This window comes from Microcaecilia unicolor, chromosome 7 (assembly GCF_901765095.1).
Source record: "Microcaecilia unicolor chromosome 7, aMicUni1.1, whole genome shotgun sequence".
NCBI lineage: Eukaryota > Metazoa > Chordata > Amphibia > Gymnophiona > Siphonopidae > Microcaecilia > Microcaecilia unicolor.
Genome location: NC_044037.1, coordinates 74,769,180 through 74,787,627, shown reverse-complemented (window position 1 = coordinate 74,787,627; position 18,448 = coordinate 74,769,180). Strand labels below are relative to the sequence as shown.

General features: G+C 42.8%; 1 protein-coding gene across 5 annotated transcripts in view; it reads left to right on the top strand.

The window, feature by feature from the left end:
* BCORL1 (BCL6 corepressor like 1) overlaps nucleotides 1-18,448 on the top strand; it is a 79,004-nt gene that overhangs the window by 34,802 nt on the left and 25,754 nt on the right. For all 5 annotated transcript variants that reach the window (XM_030209075.1, XM_030209073.1, XM_030209076.1 and 2 more), the window contains exons 7-8: nucleotides 11,454-11,852; nucleotides 15,414-15,640. In XM_030209075.1, coding sequence (XP_030064935.1) covers nucleotides 11,454-11,852; nucleotides 15,414-15,640 — 626 coding nt within the window. The remainder of the gene's footprint in view (nucleotides 1-11,453; nucleotides 11,853-15,413; nucleotides 15,641-18,448) is intronic.

Genomic DNA, 18,448 nt, shown 5'->3' with positions numbered 1-18,448 from the left:
CAGCAACAATAATGGGTGTCTCCCTCATACAGTCCGAGGCTCATCACTGACCCCTTCCGGATCTAGTCGTAGATAAGTGTTCCATATGTCTCTAACCAACCTTTGCCGCCTAGATGCAGCTGAGACATATTGTAAGGCTACCCATTCTGCCATTTCTTTCATAAGGCGGAGCCATTGAACTATAGATGGGGGTACTGAGTCCGCCCAAGACTGTAAGATACACTTTTTGACCAATAAAGTGGCTAATAAAACAAAGTGACATTGGGTCTCATTAAATCCTTCCCCTCGTAACTGTACCTCATCACATAGGAGTAGTACACTATTGGACCACTCAAAGGGCTTTTTTAAAGTGCGTTCAATAATTGCCAATGACTGAGTCCATAGCTGCGAGAGAGACGCGCACTCCAAAAAGGAATGCAAAATAGTGCCCACCATTTTTTTTATAATACGGTACCTATGTCAGAATTGAGAAAAGATAGTTAATTTAATCTTATTTAAAACGGGCTCCCAGAAAAGCACAGAAAAGTCCTTGCACAAGTTTACCTGGGCTCCAGAAAAGGCATAAATGAGTGTACTCGATCCTCTGGATTCTATATATGGGCCCAAATTTTGTGTGTGCCCAAGATGCACATGCAAATTAACTATCAATAATTGGGTGCTAACCACTTATTTAAGTTAATTGGCACTCATTAAAATTTGCACGTGCATCTGGCTGTTCACTGTTCTGTAAGGCTTGGCGCCTAACTCGACTAGTGTGTAACCTAAAATGGAACATTCCAGAAAGTTGCGTGTGTAGTTATAGAAAACAGTCTCAGCACACCTAACTTGGGCACCAGCAGGCATAAGTCTGGCGCCTAAAGATAGGCACTGGAAGTGAGCGTTAGGTGCTGTCCTGTAAAGGGCGCATACTCTCTATAGAATAGTGCTTAGCACCCATTTTTGAGCACCATTTATAGAATTTCTCCCTCTCTGTGTGCACGCCCAGGCATGCTTACACACAGTTCGCAGAAATGCAGGCACACTGGGTGTAATTCTGTAAAGTGACTGCTAACATTTATGAGGCAAGTAGGCATTTAAATGATTAGAATAATGGTATACACCACTGGTTCCCAAACCTGATCCTGGAGGCACCTCAGCCAGTCAAGTTTTCAGGATTTCCAGAATGAATATTCAAGAGAGAGATTTGCATGCAGTGGAGGCATTATTAAGATCAATTTTGGAAAATCTGCTGCTTATTTTTAGGATAAGCAGCATAAAATCTGTTTTACTTTTTGATATATTGCCAGGTACTTATGGCGCGTTGGAAACAGGATACTGGACTTGGTGAACCTTTGGTCTGTCCTAATATGGCAACGCTTATATTCTTATTCTTATGTCCTTAGCACATAAAGTATACAAGTACTTGTGTCTTTTATAAAATATGTATGTAAGATATGATTACCCATGCTCATTCCCTGAGCAGCCTACTGCACAAACATCTGCCAGCTTTCACTGCACGTAATTTTAAGCATACCCTAATTTTATAGGAATACACACGTATACCCTTGCACATTTTATAACAGCCTTTTCCATATGTAAAGAGTCTTTTACATGTATGAAAATACTTTAGAAGATTTTCCTCAGTGAGGCAGTTTCCAAATAGGTATTTCAGAACTTCTCACCCTTGCTGCAGCTAAAAGCCAGTGCTGATGGGTTTTTGAGTCTGTAGACAGGATCCATTGTGTGGCTTCGACTGCAGGGGCCCTGATCTCATAGTTTGCTTAATGGTTAAGCTGGACATGAATGGCAGTAACTGAACATGACACCGAAGTGTGTGCACATGTGGACTAGAGGGTGACCAAAACTAGGGCTTTTGGTTCTGGCCAAATGCAAATCTGGGGCTGAAATTCACCACTCGGTTTTTGCTGGAACCAAAACCTTAGCCTCCCCCCACCTTGTTGCTGCAATCCTGGGCCATCACCCCCCCCCCCCAAACAATAAAGCCCCATCCTCCCAGACTGCCCACCAGCTCCACCTACCACCAGTAGGCCCTCTCCAGGCGTCCCCCCTGTTGTTGCTGAAAGCCTGGGCCATCACCCCCCCCCCCAACAATTAAACCCCATCCTCCCAAACCGCCCACCAACTCCACCCACCCCTCACCGATAGGCCCTCTCCAGGCCTACCTTCTAAAAGCCCTGGTGATCTAGTGGCCACTTCGGAGCAGGAGTGATCTTAAGTTGCTCCTGCTCCCACCCGCTCTATAGTGAAAATGGTGGCTGTGACTTCCTACAGCAGCCTTGTGAGTCTTCTGCGGGAAGTCACAGCCACCATTTTGGGATTGGAACCGGCATGGGCTGAAGCAATCCCCAGTCACTTTTGCTCTTGCAATTTCCAATCTCAAAATGGCGGCCATGACTTCCCACGGCTGCCTAGGAAGTAGCAGCTGCCATTTTTGCTACGCAGCGGGTGGGAGCAGGAGCCACTCAGAGCTGCTCCTTCTCCGGAGGCCACTAGATTACCAGAGCTTTTGCTATCCAGGGAAGAGCCTACGGGTATGGGTGGAGTTGGTGGGTGGCCCGGGAGGAAAGGCTTTTTGTTGGGGAGAGGGATTTTTTGGCTGAAACCGAAAATCTGTATTTTGGGCCAGGTTCGGTGGTGAAACTGAAAACAAAATTTGGTTGGCCTCTAAGGTGGATATAACAGGGAAGCTGTGACAGAAAAAACTGTGGTAGTAACAGGGGGCAAGCCAAAATGATATTTTTGCACATCATACCCCTGTTCCCCCCACTTTTAAATTAGTAATTTAAGACACCATGGCCTTCTCTACATAAAGAACCCTCCCCCCCCCCCACCCCCCAGCCAATTTTAGCTACACGGTAAAAACACAGTTATAACTGATACGACCCCCATCATTCAACAAATTCTTCTTTGTGGAAGTGAAGTCTAGATTCTCTCCAGAATTGGAGATAATTTCAATATAATCCCTGCACCTCTGTTTTTGTATAAAAATATTCCTCAACAATGGAGCTTATACCCCATACAACATACCATACAAAATATTTTCAAACTGTAATTATCACCTCAGGGAAAGCACATGCTCCTTCCACTGCCAGACACTTTCTTTAAAGCATGTTGTTGTTTGAGGGTGACTCTACAAGATATGGAGACCAGAAGTGTAGCAGGTTTTGGCATCAGGGGAGCAGACCTTTTGTAAAATAGATGGCAGTGCGAGGCTGAAGGACTGATCCGCATAGGCGCCATTTTATTCAGAATCCATCCTTTGGTGGCCTTTGCCCCATAGCCTGCTTTCAGAAAGGGCCAGGCACTATCCAAAATAACACAAGACCCTGAAAAAAGACACTCCAATCCTATATAGGAAACTTATCATACCATAACATCCCTAACACCTATGAAAAGACAGTGCTATAAAATAAATATTACACTGAGGCTCCAGAGCACCAGTATACTTACTACTGGAAAACTAGAACAAGCTGGACTTTTGCAGATTCCTACACAGACATTACATGCTAGCAGAATTGTTCACCTCAGTCATACATTCAGAACATGGACAGAAACTTCCTTTATACAAAATAGAGGAACCACAAAAAAGACCATTTAGACAAAAATTTAAATGGTGAGCCCACCCCACCCAAAAGAAAGCCAGACTCTAAGCAATGAAAATATGGATAAAGAGAAACAGAAATACTTTTCTCCTGTATTCTGCTAAATGCAAAAATAGAAAAGATGTACATGTCTTAAAATGGACACATTTCAATCCTTAAAAAGTATTAAATAAAAATAAATTTCTTATTTTGTACCTTTGTTGTCTATATCATTTTATAAATTGGGCTAGTCCCAGTATCTCTTCCACTTTCCAAGTATCAGTGTTTTCCTCTATTCATTTTTCCACATTGGCCTTTTCTATTTTTTCTCTCTCTTTTTGTTGTAACATAGTAGATGACGGCAGAAAAAGACCTGCACGGTCCATCCAGTCTGCCCAACAAGATAACTCATATTTGCTGCTTTTTGTGTATACCCTACTTTGATTTGTACCTGTGCTCTTCAGGGCACAGACCGTATAAGTCTGCCCACCACTATTCCCGTCTCCCAACCACCAGCCCCTCCTCCCAACCACCGGCTCTGGCACAGACCGTATAAGTCTGCCCAGCACTATCCTCACCTCCCAACCACCAGCCCTGCCTCCCAACCACCGGCTCTGGCACAGACCGTACAAGTCTGTCCAGCACTATCCCTGCCTCCCAACCACCAGTCCCGCTTCCCACCACCGGCTCTGGCACAGACCGTATAAGTCTGCCCAGCACTATCCCCGCCTCCCAACCACCAGCCCTGCCTCCCGATCTTGACTAAGCTCCTGAGGATCCATTCATTCGGCACAGGATTCCTTTATGCTTATCCCACGCATGTTTGAATTCTGTTACTGTTTTCATTTCCACCACCTCCCGCGGTAGGGCATTCCAAGCATCCACTACTCTCTCCGTGAAAAAATATTTCCTGACATTTTTCTTGAGTCTGCCCCCCTTCAATCTCATTTCATGTCCTCTCGTTCTACCATCTTCCCATCTCCGGAAAAGGTTCGTTTGCGGATTAATACCTTTCAGATAGAAAGGTATTAATCTCTACATCTGTCTGGCACTGATCTTTATGTTTCGCCCCCCCCCCCCCTTTGCTTTTCTCTTCTTTGCGAATATATATGCTCCTTTCTGATTTTACCCCTCATTCTTCCTTTTTTCTCACCATCTAGTCCGTAGTCTCAGTTTTTTTCATCCTCATCTCTCTACCAGCTTTTCCTGTCTCCCTCATCCAAGCTGCAGGACTCCCATTGCCCCCTCTGTCTCTCTCCTTCCCCAATTTCCTATTTCCTCTCTTTCACCCACTCCTAGACCGCCATTTCCGTCCTCTGTTCTCACCCTCACTGCCCTCATCTACCCTCCACTACCTCTAATATTCTCACCAGCCTCAGCTCCATCTCTGTCTCTCCTTCCTTCCTTCCCTTGCCTCCAGGCCATTCTTCTATCTCCTATTGCCTCTCTTTCACCATCTTGTAAATCTCATTTCCATCCTTATTCGGTTCTTTCAAAGACTCACCCCTCCACAGTATCCCCGTACCTTTTCAAGATGTCTCATCCTCACTCCAGTCCTCCAGGTCATTCACACTATATCTCTGCCTCTCCCTATACACTTCATCCTCTTTTTTCTTACCCCCATTTCACATGCTCATGCATACTCCTAACTAGAGAACTTCACGGGAGCGGAGATCCTGGTGGGATGGACCCAGGTCCTGCGGGATCGCTGCAGAAGTGCCTTCCCTCCCCAAAGCACAGGACCAATAGGAGGATGACCAGAGTGAACGCGGGAAAACCACCCAACCTGCGACCGTGGTGGTAAAAAAACGCCCAATTAGCTGTAACCCGTGACTTTCAAAAAAGAAATCCCGCGGCGGGTTGCAGGAAACCACCCAATCTTTGCTGCATGTTCACAAGTCTATGGGGCAAAACTCCCAGCCAAATTACTGATGAATCCTTGGACTTGTAGCAGGACTTCTGATTGGTTTAGTAGAGACCACATGACTATAGCTAGCATGCAAAGAGTAGTTACAACAGTAAATAGAGGTTTTCAGGCCTTTCTTGGTTTTATTTCATTTCTCTTTATTCAACTGCAGCTGTCTTCCTTTTGTTTCTTTCTCTCCGTATTACCATCTTTTGAAATGTTTTGCCCTCCGTCTTACTGCTTTTCTCATTACCTTTTGTTTTGATATTTTTACTCTCTCTCTCTTTGATCATAGGCATGGATAGTCTCTGGCCCAGTGGAATATGTTCTTAGTGCCACTGATTGTAGTATTTTCTTTCCTAGTGGGGCCTCTCAAACTGTTAGGAGTCAATTTTGTCACTGCATGATCAGACACCTGAGATTTCATCACAGAGCAAATCAGCAGAAGTAAATGGCAGGGCTGCTAATGCAGAGGACAGAGTGAGCTGCACAGAGGACTCCAGTTCATTGCTCTGAGATGCTGAGTGACAAATCAAAGACTGTAAAAGCATAAACCTTATCTCAATAATTAAAGACTTACTTACTTTTTTGTAATGGTATTTGTCCTTAAGACTGAAGTGGTAAAGAATTAGGGGAGTACCTTAATTCAAGAAAGCATAGGATGGATCTCTGAGGAAGAGGATGGACGGGATTGTAAAGGAGCAGGTGGTGTGGAAGGGCAACCACACACACATGCATACCTATAACCACAAATATATATACTCGGGCATGCACACTTACAGTCTTAGATACACCTATAGCTACAGTCTCCCTTATACAAGTCCAAACATACACTCTTGCAGTCAGAAGCACTATTATACAACCTTGTACATCAAATACCACCACCCCCAGTTACATCCTTGCTTTTCTCTCACAGAGATGATCACACACTCAGTATGATCGATAAATACACAGCCTCCTATTTCTCCCCCTCCCCTGTTTATGGTGGAAAATAAAAAGTACAGACAGGTTTTGTTTTGAGGTTTGTTTTTCTGCTTCTTTTTGAGCCTAACAATTTCAACTTCCATAGTGAATAATTGTGAAGATTCAATACTGTGAACTCTTCTAAATCCATATTGACATGGATCTAAGGCGTTACACCTAACTATAAAGTCATCTAATTGCCTCAGAATGACTCATTCAGTTACTTGAGAACTGGGAAAGATGAAACAGGTCAATAATTACCCCAAACTACTGGATCTAACATCCTCTTTTTCATTAAAGGATTTACTGTAGCTAATTTTAACTCATCTGGAAATTGACCTGATTGTAGGGAGGAGTTCAATAAAATATAAAAAAAGTGCAACAAATGACGGATCATTTTGTACCTATCAATGGTTAGCAGTATTCAAAGGATGCTTGGGTAGGCTTTAAAGAGTTTCATGCCTAGCTATTCCCCTTTAACCCGCTATTCAAGCACATCCCAAATATAATCATTTTGCTGCTGATACTCTTGAAAATCCAAGAATCATTGTCAAACCAGACTCAGGAAAAATGTCAGGAAGTATTTTTTCACGGAGAGGGTGGTGGATACTTGGAATGACCTCCTGTGGGAGGTGGTGGAGATGAAAACAGTAACAGAATTCAAAAATGTGTGGGATAAAGACAAAGGAATCCTGTTCAGAAGGAATGGATTCACAGAAGCTTAGTGGAGATTGGGTGGCAACACCAGTAATTGAGAAGCAAAACTAGTGCTGGACAGACTTCTGCAGTCTGTACCCTGAAAATGGCAAGGACAAATCAAGGTCAGGTATACATATAAAGTAGCTCATGGAATGAGTTTATCTTGGTTGGCAGACTGGATGAACTGTACAGGTCTTTATCTGCTATCATCTACTATGTAACTGTACCTAATAACACTAGGGCTGTACCGAATATTCGTATTCAATTTGGCCCCGAATACATTATTCGTATTCGGTCGAATAGTGATTTAAATTTGAATACGAATAATCCAGGGCTGTACTGTGCTAAATCCTACAACACTTCATTTCTGATTTCACGTAGCTTCTTTTGTTATTTGTTATGTTTGAGCTCAGTGCCCTTTATTCGTACTTGGCTGAATAATGTTTTTCATAATTTATATTCAGCCAAATAGTAAAATATATGCTATTGCTCTACTTAACACACTGGAAACTTTACTAACAAAAAGCTGATTAAAGTCAGAGGGAGGAAAAATAACAGATACTGGAAGAGGATGTTAATCAAAAATTTAACAGTTTGAAATAATTCTCATAGGCAATTAATAGCCTTAGCAAATTTCTTTTAAAAATATGCATTTGTAACATAACAAACCATTTCGCTGTATTCATATAATTTTAGTTAAAAAGGTTCTTGAGATTCCTAATCACAAGATTTCGTTCCTCACCGCTTGGGTTTCCTCAATCCACATCTTTATACTCTCAGTGCAGTGTTGTACCATAGACAATTCTGAGGATGTGTACAGCACACCACTTCCTGTACTGGTACAGTTCTTTTAAAAGTCTCACACAGAGAAGAATTCCACAGCAGCATAGTATCTGAAGTCGACAAACTACTTACAGGGTCCATTTGTAGTATCCATAACTCTGCAAACAGAGAAACATTGTATGATGGTTGCACCATATGATGCCAGACCTAGGTCTTTGGTGCCAGCTCCTATATCCAGGCACAAGGCAGCCACTGATATTCAGTGGTAGTATCTGGTTAAATTAGGACAGGCTTTTCCCTCTCAATGGAAGACAAGAGTATGCTTCACAAGGAAAACTTCCATATTAGCAAAAGAAGTAATAAAGAAAAATACTCAGTCCACATTAAGGAAACAAAGTAAGAAACAGTACATGAAAAAAACAATAGTCAATTGGAATTTCAAACCACTTCATACTTAGTGCCTACAAAACTCAATAGAACCCCCAAATCTCCTGACATTTAGACCTCATATTTTATCCTCTAGAAACTTCTCTAATTGAGATGAGTCCAGAAACACGAGTGCTTTTCTGATAAAGGACTATATATTTACAAGGCACAAAGTAAGAAACAGTACATGGAAAAAACAACAGTCAATTGGAATTTCAAACCACTTCATACTTAGTGCCTACAAAACTCAATAAAACCCCCAAATCTGACATTTAGACCTCATATTTTATCCTCTAGAAACTTCTCTAATTGAGATGAGTCCAAAAGCACATGAGTGCTTTCCTGATAAAGGACTATATATTTACAAGGCAACTTTAGAAAATAAGTAGCTCCTATAGCCAAAACGTTGGCCCTAAGATAGTTATTTCACCACATTTAAGTAGTATGTGAATTGTCAAGAAATACAGAATGTTTTCCCACAAAAGATTACTTTTTTTTTTCTTAAGAAATTATCTTAATACCCAAATTTTTATCCATATGGGAGAAAAATGAGACAAAGCGGGTGGAACAAATGGAAATAGTATCCTGTGAATCTTCTAAAAATTTAGTTATATCAAAGGAATTGACCTCTTCCTCACGATCTGTATCCTGTTCAGTCACGGCATTTGTCCTACCAGAAACATAATATGTATTGTAAAAATAATTTTATAGGAGAGCACTGGGAGACAAATATATTGTATCTGGAAAATTAAGAAATAAAAGATTCCTACACCTAGAAGCATATTCCAAGTTCTCCAGCTTTAAATGTAAATTCAAGCTATCTTTTATAGCAGACACTTCTACTGAGCGGACAGACTGGACCTTAGGATCCAGTCTGACCCCTTTAATCTCCAAATCATCAAACTTCTTATCCAAATCTTGAAATTTTCTCTCAGCCTCAACAGTGAAACAAATATGTTACTGTTTGCTGTAGGAAAGTCTCAGTTCGAGATAACAATTTTCCAAACCGGTTGATGTCACTTCCAGTGTAGAAAGAACAGGCAAAAAAATCAAGAGACAGCATGACAACTGCCTTAGGAAAAGGGATTTGTTTGGGCAGAACTGTGAGGGGAGCTATACTAGTCACCATCAGCTGATCCGAGGCAGTAGTTCTAGATATGGTCACTTCATCAGAGCTAAGGGAAGTACCTTCAGATGTAGACAAAGCTGAACTTCCCCTACAGAATCCACTGCAGGACCTGCAATAACATGTTTATCCATAACTTAGAACTAGAGGTCATTGATTTAGTCTTAATTTGTCATTTGCCCATTCTGCTTGAAAAATATTTCAAGCTACAGGCTGGGAGAAACTCTTCAGTCCTTCTGTACCACTTGTTTCTTCCTCAGATGCTCCAAAGGGGCCTGGTATGCCCCCCTTTGGCCACTCTCTTTCAAGCACATGCCAAAGACTCAACATGCTTTTGAGATCTTAGCAGGTTGCCTCACTGATGTCACCAAGGGGCTCATTTTCAAAGCACTTAGACTTATAAAGTTCCATAGCAACTTATGGAACTTTGTAAGTTTAAGTGCTTTGAAAATACGCATCTAAGTGTGACCTGCACGCTGGGGCTTAACAGTAGTTGGTTATGATACCTTCCTCTCTCCCCGCTGATTGCAGTCTTGTATACTTTTTAGCTGTTAGGTCATTACACTGAGTCATCAAGCATGACCTGTGCACACAGCCAGTTTCCCCCTCAGCTATATTCCTGGGGCTCGGCAGCAAGTATGCCACTTTCTAACCTTCCTCTCCTAATGCATAGCTTCTGTTGTTTGTATACAATTTGTTTACTGCATTAACGAGCAAAAATAGGATGTTATGCTTGTGTTAGAAGCTTTGCACCAAGTCATTAGTTCGTGGCTCTAATACAAGCTTTCTGCATCGACCCCTGAGGCAGTATCTTGATAGTGTCAAATTGATTCCACTTTACAGTGATAGATCTGACCAGTGCCTCAAGGTACATTCAGAAATATTGAAATTTGCATTTAGCCTTCTCCCATTATGTACTTTTGAATAATTCTATCCCAGAATACTTTCAGCAGCTTCACATTTGGCATGTTTAGACCTTTGCTTCAAATTCACTTCACACAGCTGAAATGGTTTGATTCTTCATTCAGTATTCAGATCAGCTTAACTACTGTCAGTGGACACAGGTGGGCTCTATTTAACTTTTTCTGGGCCTTGTTAAGGCAGTTTTTTTGAAATGGAGGTAATTGGAGTTTGCTTTGATTAAGAGTGTAAAGGCTTAAGCAATCAAGACTTTTTGGTTTCTTATTCTTAATTACTCTTTGCATTTTTCTGTGATTATTCTTTCAGCTTGAAATGGTTGAATATGTTGTATAAAACTAGTGAAACAAACTCCTGCTTTAATGTATTTTGAATCGTATTTTTCAGACAGCAGAATGTGAAAAATGTGTGAAGGAGTTAAGAGATTTACAAAGAACTTTATTTTAACAAGATGTGATCATAGTCAGCTTGGTGTCTATTCTAAACAGTGTGAAAATACTGAATATAAAACACCTTTGGTAGGATTAAGACCAAAGACAAAGAAATGGATCAAAGGACCAAGCGAGGTTTGATTTTCAAGGCCCATAGACAGTGCTGTTACCTCAGTAGAGCAAGTATGAGTTCTTTTGACTGTAGTATTGATCAAAATATAGAAAACGTAATCTTTTTTCTTTACACGAGTGACTAGTACTTTCCTGTAGTTCTCAGTGATAGTGGACTTAAATTGTATCCCACTTCAGCAGGAGTGTATAGCTCTGCACCTCTAGGCTTTGAAAGTGAAGCGTTCAGTAGTGAAGCACCTGAATTTATGGGTGTGCACCATAACATAACTATGAACATTTACCTGAAGAACCCCTTTTTTCTGTGCTGAGCTGGAGAAGAGAAGGGCCTTTCTCCCTGAATTGTTTATTTATTAATGAGAAGGAGAATGGGAGAAGATAAATTTGCTACAATTCAGCAAGTTGAATGTCCTATTGGTTTACAATCTTGGTTTGGTCTGTACATTTTAGCTGGTTTAATTAGGTTTGGTTTCTCTCTCCTTTCCTCACAGGAAGTGTCGGCAGTCATTTTGGTGGTGTATCGGGACTGTGTGACTCCTCCTTACATGATGTTTTACCAAGATTGGAGCAAGATGATGAGAAAGCAGTTCTGTCAAAGAGGCGGAGGCTGAGGAAGGGATACCGAGTGTCTCGGTATCGTGAGCGAAAAGCAAAAGATGGGCCTGTGTTCGAGAGACGTTCCCACCACCTTAGGGGCTCTCGGAGAACAGGGGCATCAGGAAAGCTCTGGGGCATCTTTGAAGATGAAGATGAGGAGGAGGAAGGCCATGTTAAAAGAAGGAAGAGGAGACGGCAGAAAAACAGGAAGTATCAGACTGGGGAGTATCTGACTGAACGAGCAGAAGAGAAGGAAGTGGCCTACTGCTATCAAAGACGGAGAGCCAAAGCAGGTAGCGATGTGAGACTGATCATGGATACAAGCAGCCCACTGCTAACAAACTACTTCCTGTAGCCACACTCCCTGATATTGAAAACCATTTTGGTTAAGTGGCATTTAACCAGCTATACGGCGATATTCAGCAGGGGATAGCCGTCTATCTCCTGCTGAATATTCTCGGTTAGCAGCTAGGAGATAACTGGCTGTATCGCACGATATAGACAGCTATCTCCAAATATTTGCCACATAGCCAGCTATTATAAGCAGCCACATTGGACTGTTTAAATAGCTGGAATATCTTTGGCTGGTTTAAAGTAAATTGGCTATCTCTGAATATCAACTTAGCCAGTTAAGTTTAAACCAGCCAAAAATAAACCAGATATTTTAGTGCTGGTCACTGGAAACGGGGCATTGAATACCTGGGCCAACCGCGGGAGTTAACCGCGCTCTCTCCTGTGGTCTGAATATCTGCTCCTAAACCTTTGTCTCCCCTATCTGAAGGCAGCTGTCCAGGTCCCATTTGAATGTCTCTTAAACATAAGTGACTTGTCACCATGCCAGATTAACCAAGTTTGCTGTGGAACAGTCATAGATATGTTCACCAGCTTTTTTTTTTCCCCCTTGCATTTTGTATGGCACATTATCTACCTGATCACAATTCAGGTCTGTATTTCTTTGCACTGTTGTAATTGCCAAGCTTAGCATGGGGTATTTACACATTCTTTCTCTTCCTCTGATACTGTTATCACTTCTTACATTCATCTAAGCCCGGGAAATTTGGGAAGAACAGAGCTTTACTGTACTATGTCAGACTTCATGGTGGAAGCAGGGACGTATCTGGACTTCAGCGGTAGGGGGGGGGCCAGAGCCGAGGTGAGGGGACACATTTTAGCCCCCCCCCCCCGCCGCCATTGCTGACACATCGCCATCGCCGACACCCCCCCTGCCGCCGCCAGCACCACCTCCAACAAGTTTGACCCCCCCCCCCCTTGACCCGCCCGCCATCCGTCGCCGTCTGTACCTTTGCTGGCGGGGGACCCCAACCCCCGCCAGCCGAAGTCTTCTTCCTGCGTTTGGTTTCTTCTGAGTCTGACATCCTGCTGCACGTACAACGTGCAGGACGTCAGACTCACAGAAACAGAACGAAGCCTTGCGATCTGCAGGGCTTCGTTCTGTTTCTGTGAGTCTGACGTCCTGCATGTTGTACGTGCAGCAGGACGTCAGACTCAGAAGAAACCAAGCGCAGGAAGAAGACCGGCTGGCGGGGGTTGGGGTCCCCCACCAGCAAAGGTACAGACGGCGACGGATGGCGGGCGGGTCAGGGGGGGGGTCAAACTTGTTGGAGGTGGTGCTGGCGGCGGCAGGGGGGGTGTCGGCGATGGCGATGTGTCAGCAATGGCGGCGGGGGGGGGGGCTAAAATGTGTCCCCTCATCTCCGCTCTGGCCCCCCCCCTACCGCTGAAGTCCAGATACAGACGGCGTTGGTGGGGGGGGGGGGGTTGAGAGGGGCTTCGGCAGGGGGGTCCAGGGCCATAGCAGCTACGCCCCTGGGTGGAAGTGCAGCACCATTTGTGCACTCAGATTGGGGTGGATCTGTTCATAAAAGCAGTTTAAGAAATCCCAATAAATTAAGTAGCCACTAAATCCTGCCCTACTTAGCTTTAACACTGGTTATTTAGACGGGGATTTGACAAAAAAAAATAGAGAGTGCTAGCTCTGTTTACCTGTGCTGTTACTAGACTGAAAAAAATATACACCAGAATAATGGGGGAAGGTTGAAAGGGATTTCCTTTCCCTTTGCCTGCAGCACTTAAGATGTATGGTGGGGTTTTTCCCTTTGAATTATTTCTGAAGCCTCCACTAGCTCGGTTGGTTGTATCACAGAAAGGCAGTATATCAGATCTGTGACTTGGGCTACAAGGAAGTTTTCCCAAAGGTTCTCAGGGATTTACGGAGATGCCATGTCATAGATTCTGTATACTGCCTGTCACGAAACACCTAGCCACTCACCTGGCGTTACCCCGCGGCCACTTAGAGGGTCTGTCCCCAGCACAGCTCAGGTCCACCTGCCGCTTGTGCTCTACACTAGTACCCTCATCCCACCGACTGGGTCACAACCACATCTGGGTGGGTCTCTCACTCTCAAATTATCCCCAGTGATTTCTAGGTTACCGGGGCCACACTCCCAGTGGTCTCACAGTTCCCAGAAAGCACTCTCAGACCCAACACACAAACCACCAGGATTCTTTATCAATCCAGACAGGCAGAGTCAACAAACTAAACAGGTTTATTGTCACACTGGAACAATGAATAAAAAAAATGTGCAGTCAGTAAACAATAACAGGTAACTGAAATATGGATCAATTATAACATTAACTAGACATTTGCTTACATCGTAGAAAGTACCTGGAGAGATCAGGGCATATATCTGTTCACAGAGCCTCAGCAAAGACATCTGTCTCTTTTTTTTCTCCCAGGCTAAGACTGAAGCAGCAGCCAGTACTATTGAGTCATTTTTCAAACTCCTGGCCAATCAGAGCCCAGTCAACAAGTTTTAAAAGTATACTGGTACTTGCTTCTTGCTTGTGTTAAAGAAAAAGAACATTCAGTTCCCTATAACAGCTTTACAGCAAAGAAACACCACATGCTGGCCAAATAGGAGAAATACACTTCAGGACATAAATTAAAACAGGAAAATATCTAATACATTTTACAGAACTCATTGTTTCTTCATACTACCTTTCTGTGTTACAACGTAACTGGTTTGCACTTAATTATGTGCAGATACTTTCTCTGTCCCTAATGGGCTCACAGTCTTTGTATCTGGAGCATTGGAGGGTTAATTGACTTACTGTGGTTCCTTGTGATCCTGGGCGAGAACCAAACCCAGTTCCCCAGCAGCAGCAGACTTTGTTCCTGGGAAACTGGGTTTGATTCCTATTGTAGCTCCTTATGACTCTGGGCAAGTCACTTAGGGCCCCTTTTACTAAACGGCGGTAAGCCCAACGCAGGCTTACTGCTTGCTAATTAGGAAGTACCGCTGGGCTACTGCAGCAGCCCGGGATTGCTTCTCACACCTAGTGCACCGTCATATCCGGCGCTACAAAAATATATTTCACTATTCGTCTTCCCAGGTTTTTTTTGTTTGGGTTTTTTTACTCACCCAGAATACCTCTGACTGTTCATTCAGTTGTGGAACATGCTTATGAGTCAACAGTTATATTGTCTAAAAGCAGGAGCGTTCTATTGTGTTCTTCCAACTGTTGAAACACTGGATCAGAATTTGGATATCATCTGTACGTGGCCTGCTTGTGTCCTGGTTAGGGAGACCCTCATTCTCACAGTCCACTGAAGTGCAGCATTGAACTCGGGGTCCTGCTATGTGTTCAGAGAGCTGAGACAGGGCGGGAGACTTAACATTTTGAGGTTGGTTGGCATTGTGGTATAAGGTCTCATTTTAAAAGTACTCAGTGCAAGCCAGGGACCTTTAGTGGTTAGGAACTGTTGGTTTTCAGGTTTCTTTGTTGTGTCTCTCATTGATGGCCTGCCTACTCACCTGATTCCCACACATCAGATTTCAGGGTTCGAAAGAGGAAACAATCTCCAGTGGGCAGAGCCTTGGAGATATGGGCAAGAGGCAGAACCTCTCCTCAGGACTCACGGAGGCACTCTGACTTCAAAAACACCTTCTCCAGGGACTGCGTGGAGGTCTCACCAGGACACACAAGTTCAGAGAAACCTTCTGGAAAACGCAAGTGCAAAACCAAACACCTCGGAGGCAAACCAGAGGAGGAAGCGAAGGTATGATCACCATTTCAGTGTGTCAGATAAAAGGGGTGGTTTTGGTTGAGGGGTCCAGTTAGAGGGGAACAGGGAGATACATTCAGCAGCTCAAAGTGTGCAAGCTGAGAATTACTTGGGAGCCTGTTTACTAAGTTGCAGTAAGGTTTGCAGTTAACTACATTAACAGCTAAAGGTTAATGCCCAGTAACTGCAAAACCTCTGCATTAACTGTTAAGGGTCTTCCCAGCACTTTGGAGAAGACAGCTGTGTAGTTGATTCAGAGCAGTGATTGCTGCCTTGCATTAATGGCATAGCTGCTAATGTGGAATGTGGCTAGCTATACCTCTGGAACAGTGGTTCTATGGTGTTCCTGTGCGTGACACATTAAACACTAAAATTTTTGGCTGATTTTATTACAGTTAAATAACGCAAGAGAAATTAAAGCTATTCTTAACAAAATTTACTTGTGTATAAATTGTTATTGAAATCAACATTGTTAAATTGTAATTTTTCTCACAAAAGTTTTAATCTTCGCTTATCAGTAAGAAATCTGGGGCTGAGGTCCTACACAGTGTATTGGCTGAATGGGCAACTAAAATTTAATGCTAAGAAATGCAAGGTCATGCATTTGGGTTACAAGAATCTAAGGACACGGTACCATATCAGGGGTGAAGTGCTTTTGTGTATGAAAGAAGAGCGGGACTTGGGGGTGATTGTGTCTGATGACCTTATGGTGGCCAAACAGGTAGAAAAGGCGACGGTCAAAGCCAGAAGGATGCTTGGGTGAATAAGGAGAGGGATGACCAGCAGGAAAAAAGTACCCCTGTATAAGTCTCTGGTGAGAACCCATTTAGAGTACTGCGTGCAATTCTGGAGACCGCACCTACAGAAAGATGTAAACAGGATGGAGTTGATACATAGGGCAGCTACAAAATTGGTAAATGGTCTCCGTCATAAAACATATGGGGACAGGCTTATAAACCTCAACATGTATACGCTGGAAGAGAGGCAGGAAAGAGAGGATATGATGGAGATGTTTAAATTGCTCAGTGGCATTAATGTGTACTGGAGGTGAGCCTTTTTCAAATGAAGGAAAACCGGAAATGTGGCATTGACTATCTGGGCTGACCGCCAACCGCGGGAGTTAACCGCGCTCTCTCCTGTGGTCTGAATATTTGCTTCTAAACCTTTGTCTCCCCCATCTGAAGGCAGATGTCCAGGTTCCATTTGAATGTCACTTAAGCATACGTAACTTGTCACCATGCCAGATTAACTGAGTTAACAGTCCTAGATATGTTCACTAGCTTTTTTTTTTTCCCTTCCGTTTTGTATGGCACATTATCAGCCTGATCACAATTCAGGTCTGTATTTCTTTGCACACTGTTGCGATTGCCAAGCTTAGCACGGGGTATAGGAATGAGAGGCCATAGGAAGAAGTTGAGAGGAAATATGCTTGTGAGGAATCTAAGAAAATACTCCTTCATGGAAAGGGTGGCGGATGCGTGGCATGGCCTCCCGATGGCGGTTATGGAGACGAAGACTGTGTCAGAATTTAAGGAAGTGTGGGACAGTCAAGTGGAATCCCTGAGGAAAAGGAGGAGTTAGTGGTTACTGAGGAAGGGCAGACTGGATGGGCCATTTGGCCCTTATCTGCCGTCATGTTTCTACGTTTGATAGAATTGTCCAAACAGGGTTTTGAGATCTCAGGGTAAGGGGTTGTTAGTTGTTCCTTCACTTCATCAGATCCGCTTAAAGGACATTCGCTCTCATGTGTTTTTGTTGTTGGACCTTGTTTGTGGAATGCTCTTCCCTTTGCTTGCGTCAGAGCTCACCATTGTCTTTAGTTGAAAACGTTTTTGTTTTGTAAGGCCTTTTCTTGATGTCTTTTGGAGTGGTTTTGAATGCCTGTTGGGTTTTATTGTTTGTGATGTTTCCTTTATGCATGTTTATTGTATTCCGCCCAGATGTTTGGATGGGTGGACTATAAATATGTTAAATAAATACAATAAAATAGATAAATATTCTGGGTATGACGTTTCCCCTTACAGCTTGCCAGGATAAGATTAAGACATACTACTTTAGGTTTGAATTTTACTGAAGGTTAATTTATGCATATTTTAAATTGTTAAATTGTAATTCAGGCTGCTTTTAGTAAGGCGAATAATCAATTTTTTTTCCAAATTTTTAGTATTACTTCAGTGACAGCAACGGTATAAATAGTGTAAAGTAATATTTATTTATTTATTTTAGTACATTTATATCCCGCATTTTCCCACAAAAGCGGGCACAATGCGGCTTACAAAATTACAAAAGTTACATATCAAAAATGGTAATAACTGTTGGAAACAGGTTCAGTCAAGAGGAAGAAGGTGTGGGCTGAGTGATGTAGTTGGGATATGCCTTCTCAAACAAGAAAGTTTTTAAGGATTTCTTGAAAATTTGATGATCGTCTATCTCCTTTAAGGACCTTGGTAGACTGTTCCAAAACTTAGGGCTGACATAGGTGAAGGATGAGGAAAGGAGCAATTTATATCGAACAGATTTATAATGTGGAAAGCGTAAGTTGAGGTAAGATTGAGCAGTCAAGGAAGCATTTCTGGATGGCAGATCAATCAAATCTTTCATGTAGGCAGGGGTTTCCCCATAGATAATCTTGTGAGTTAACATGCAGATTGTGAAGGTGAGACAAGCTAATATATATATATTTAACTTTTAGTATTACTTCAGGGACAGCAACACAAAATCCCTCCAGTGCCAAATATGTTATGAAGTAGTACTACTACTACTATAAATCACTTTTATAGCGCTACCAGTCGTACGCAGCAC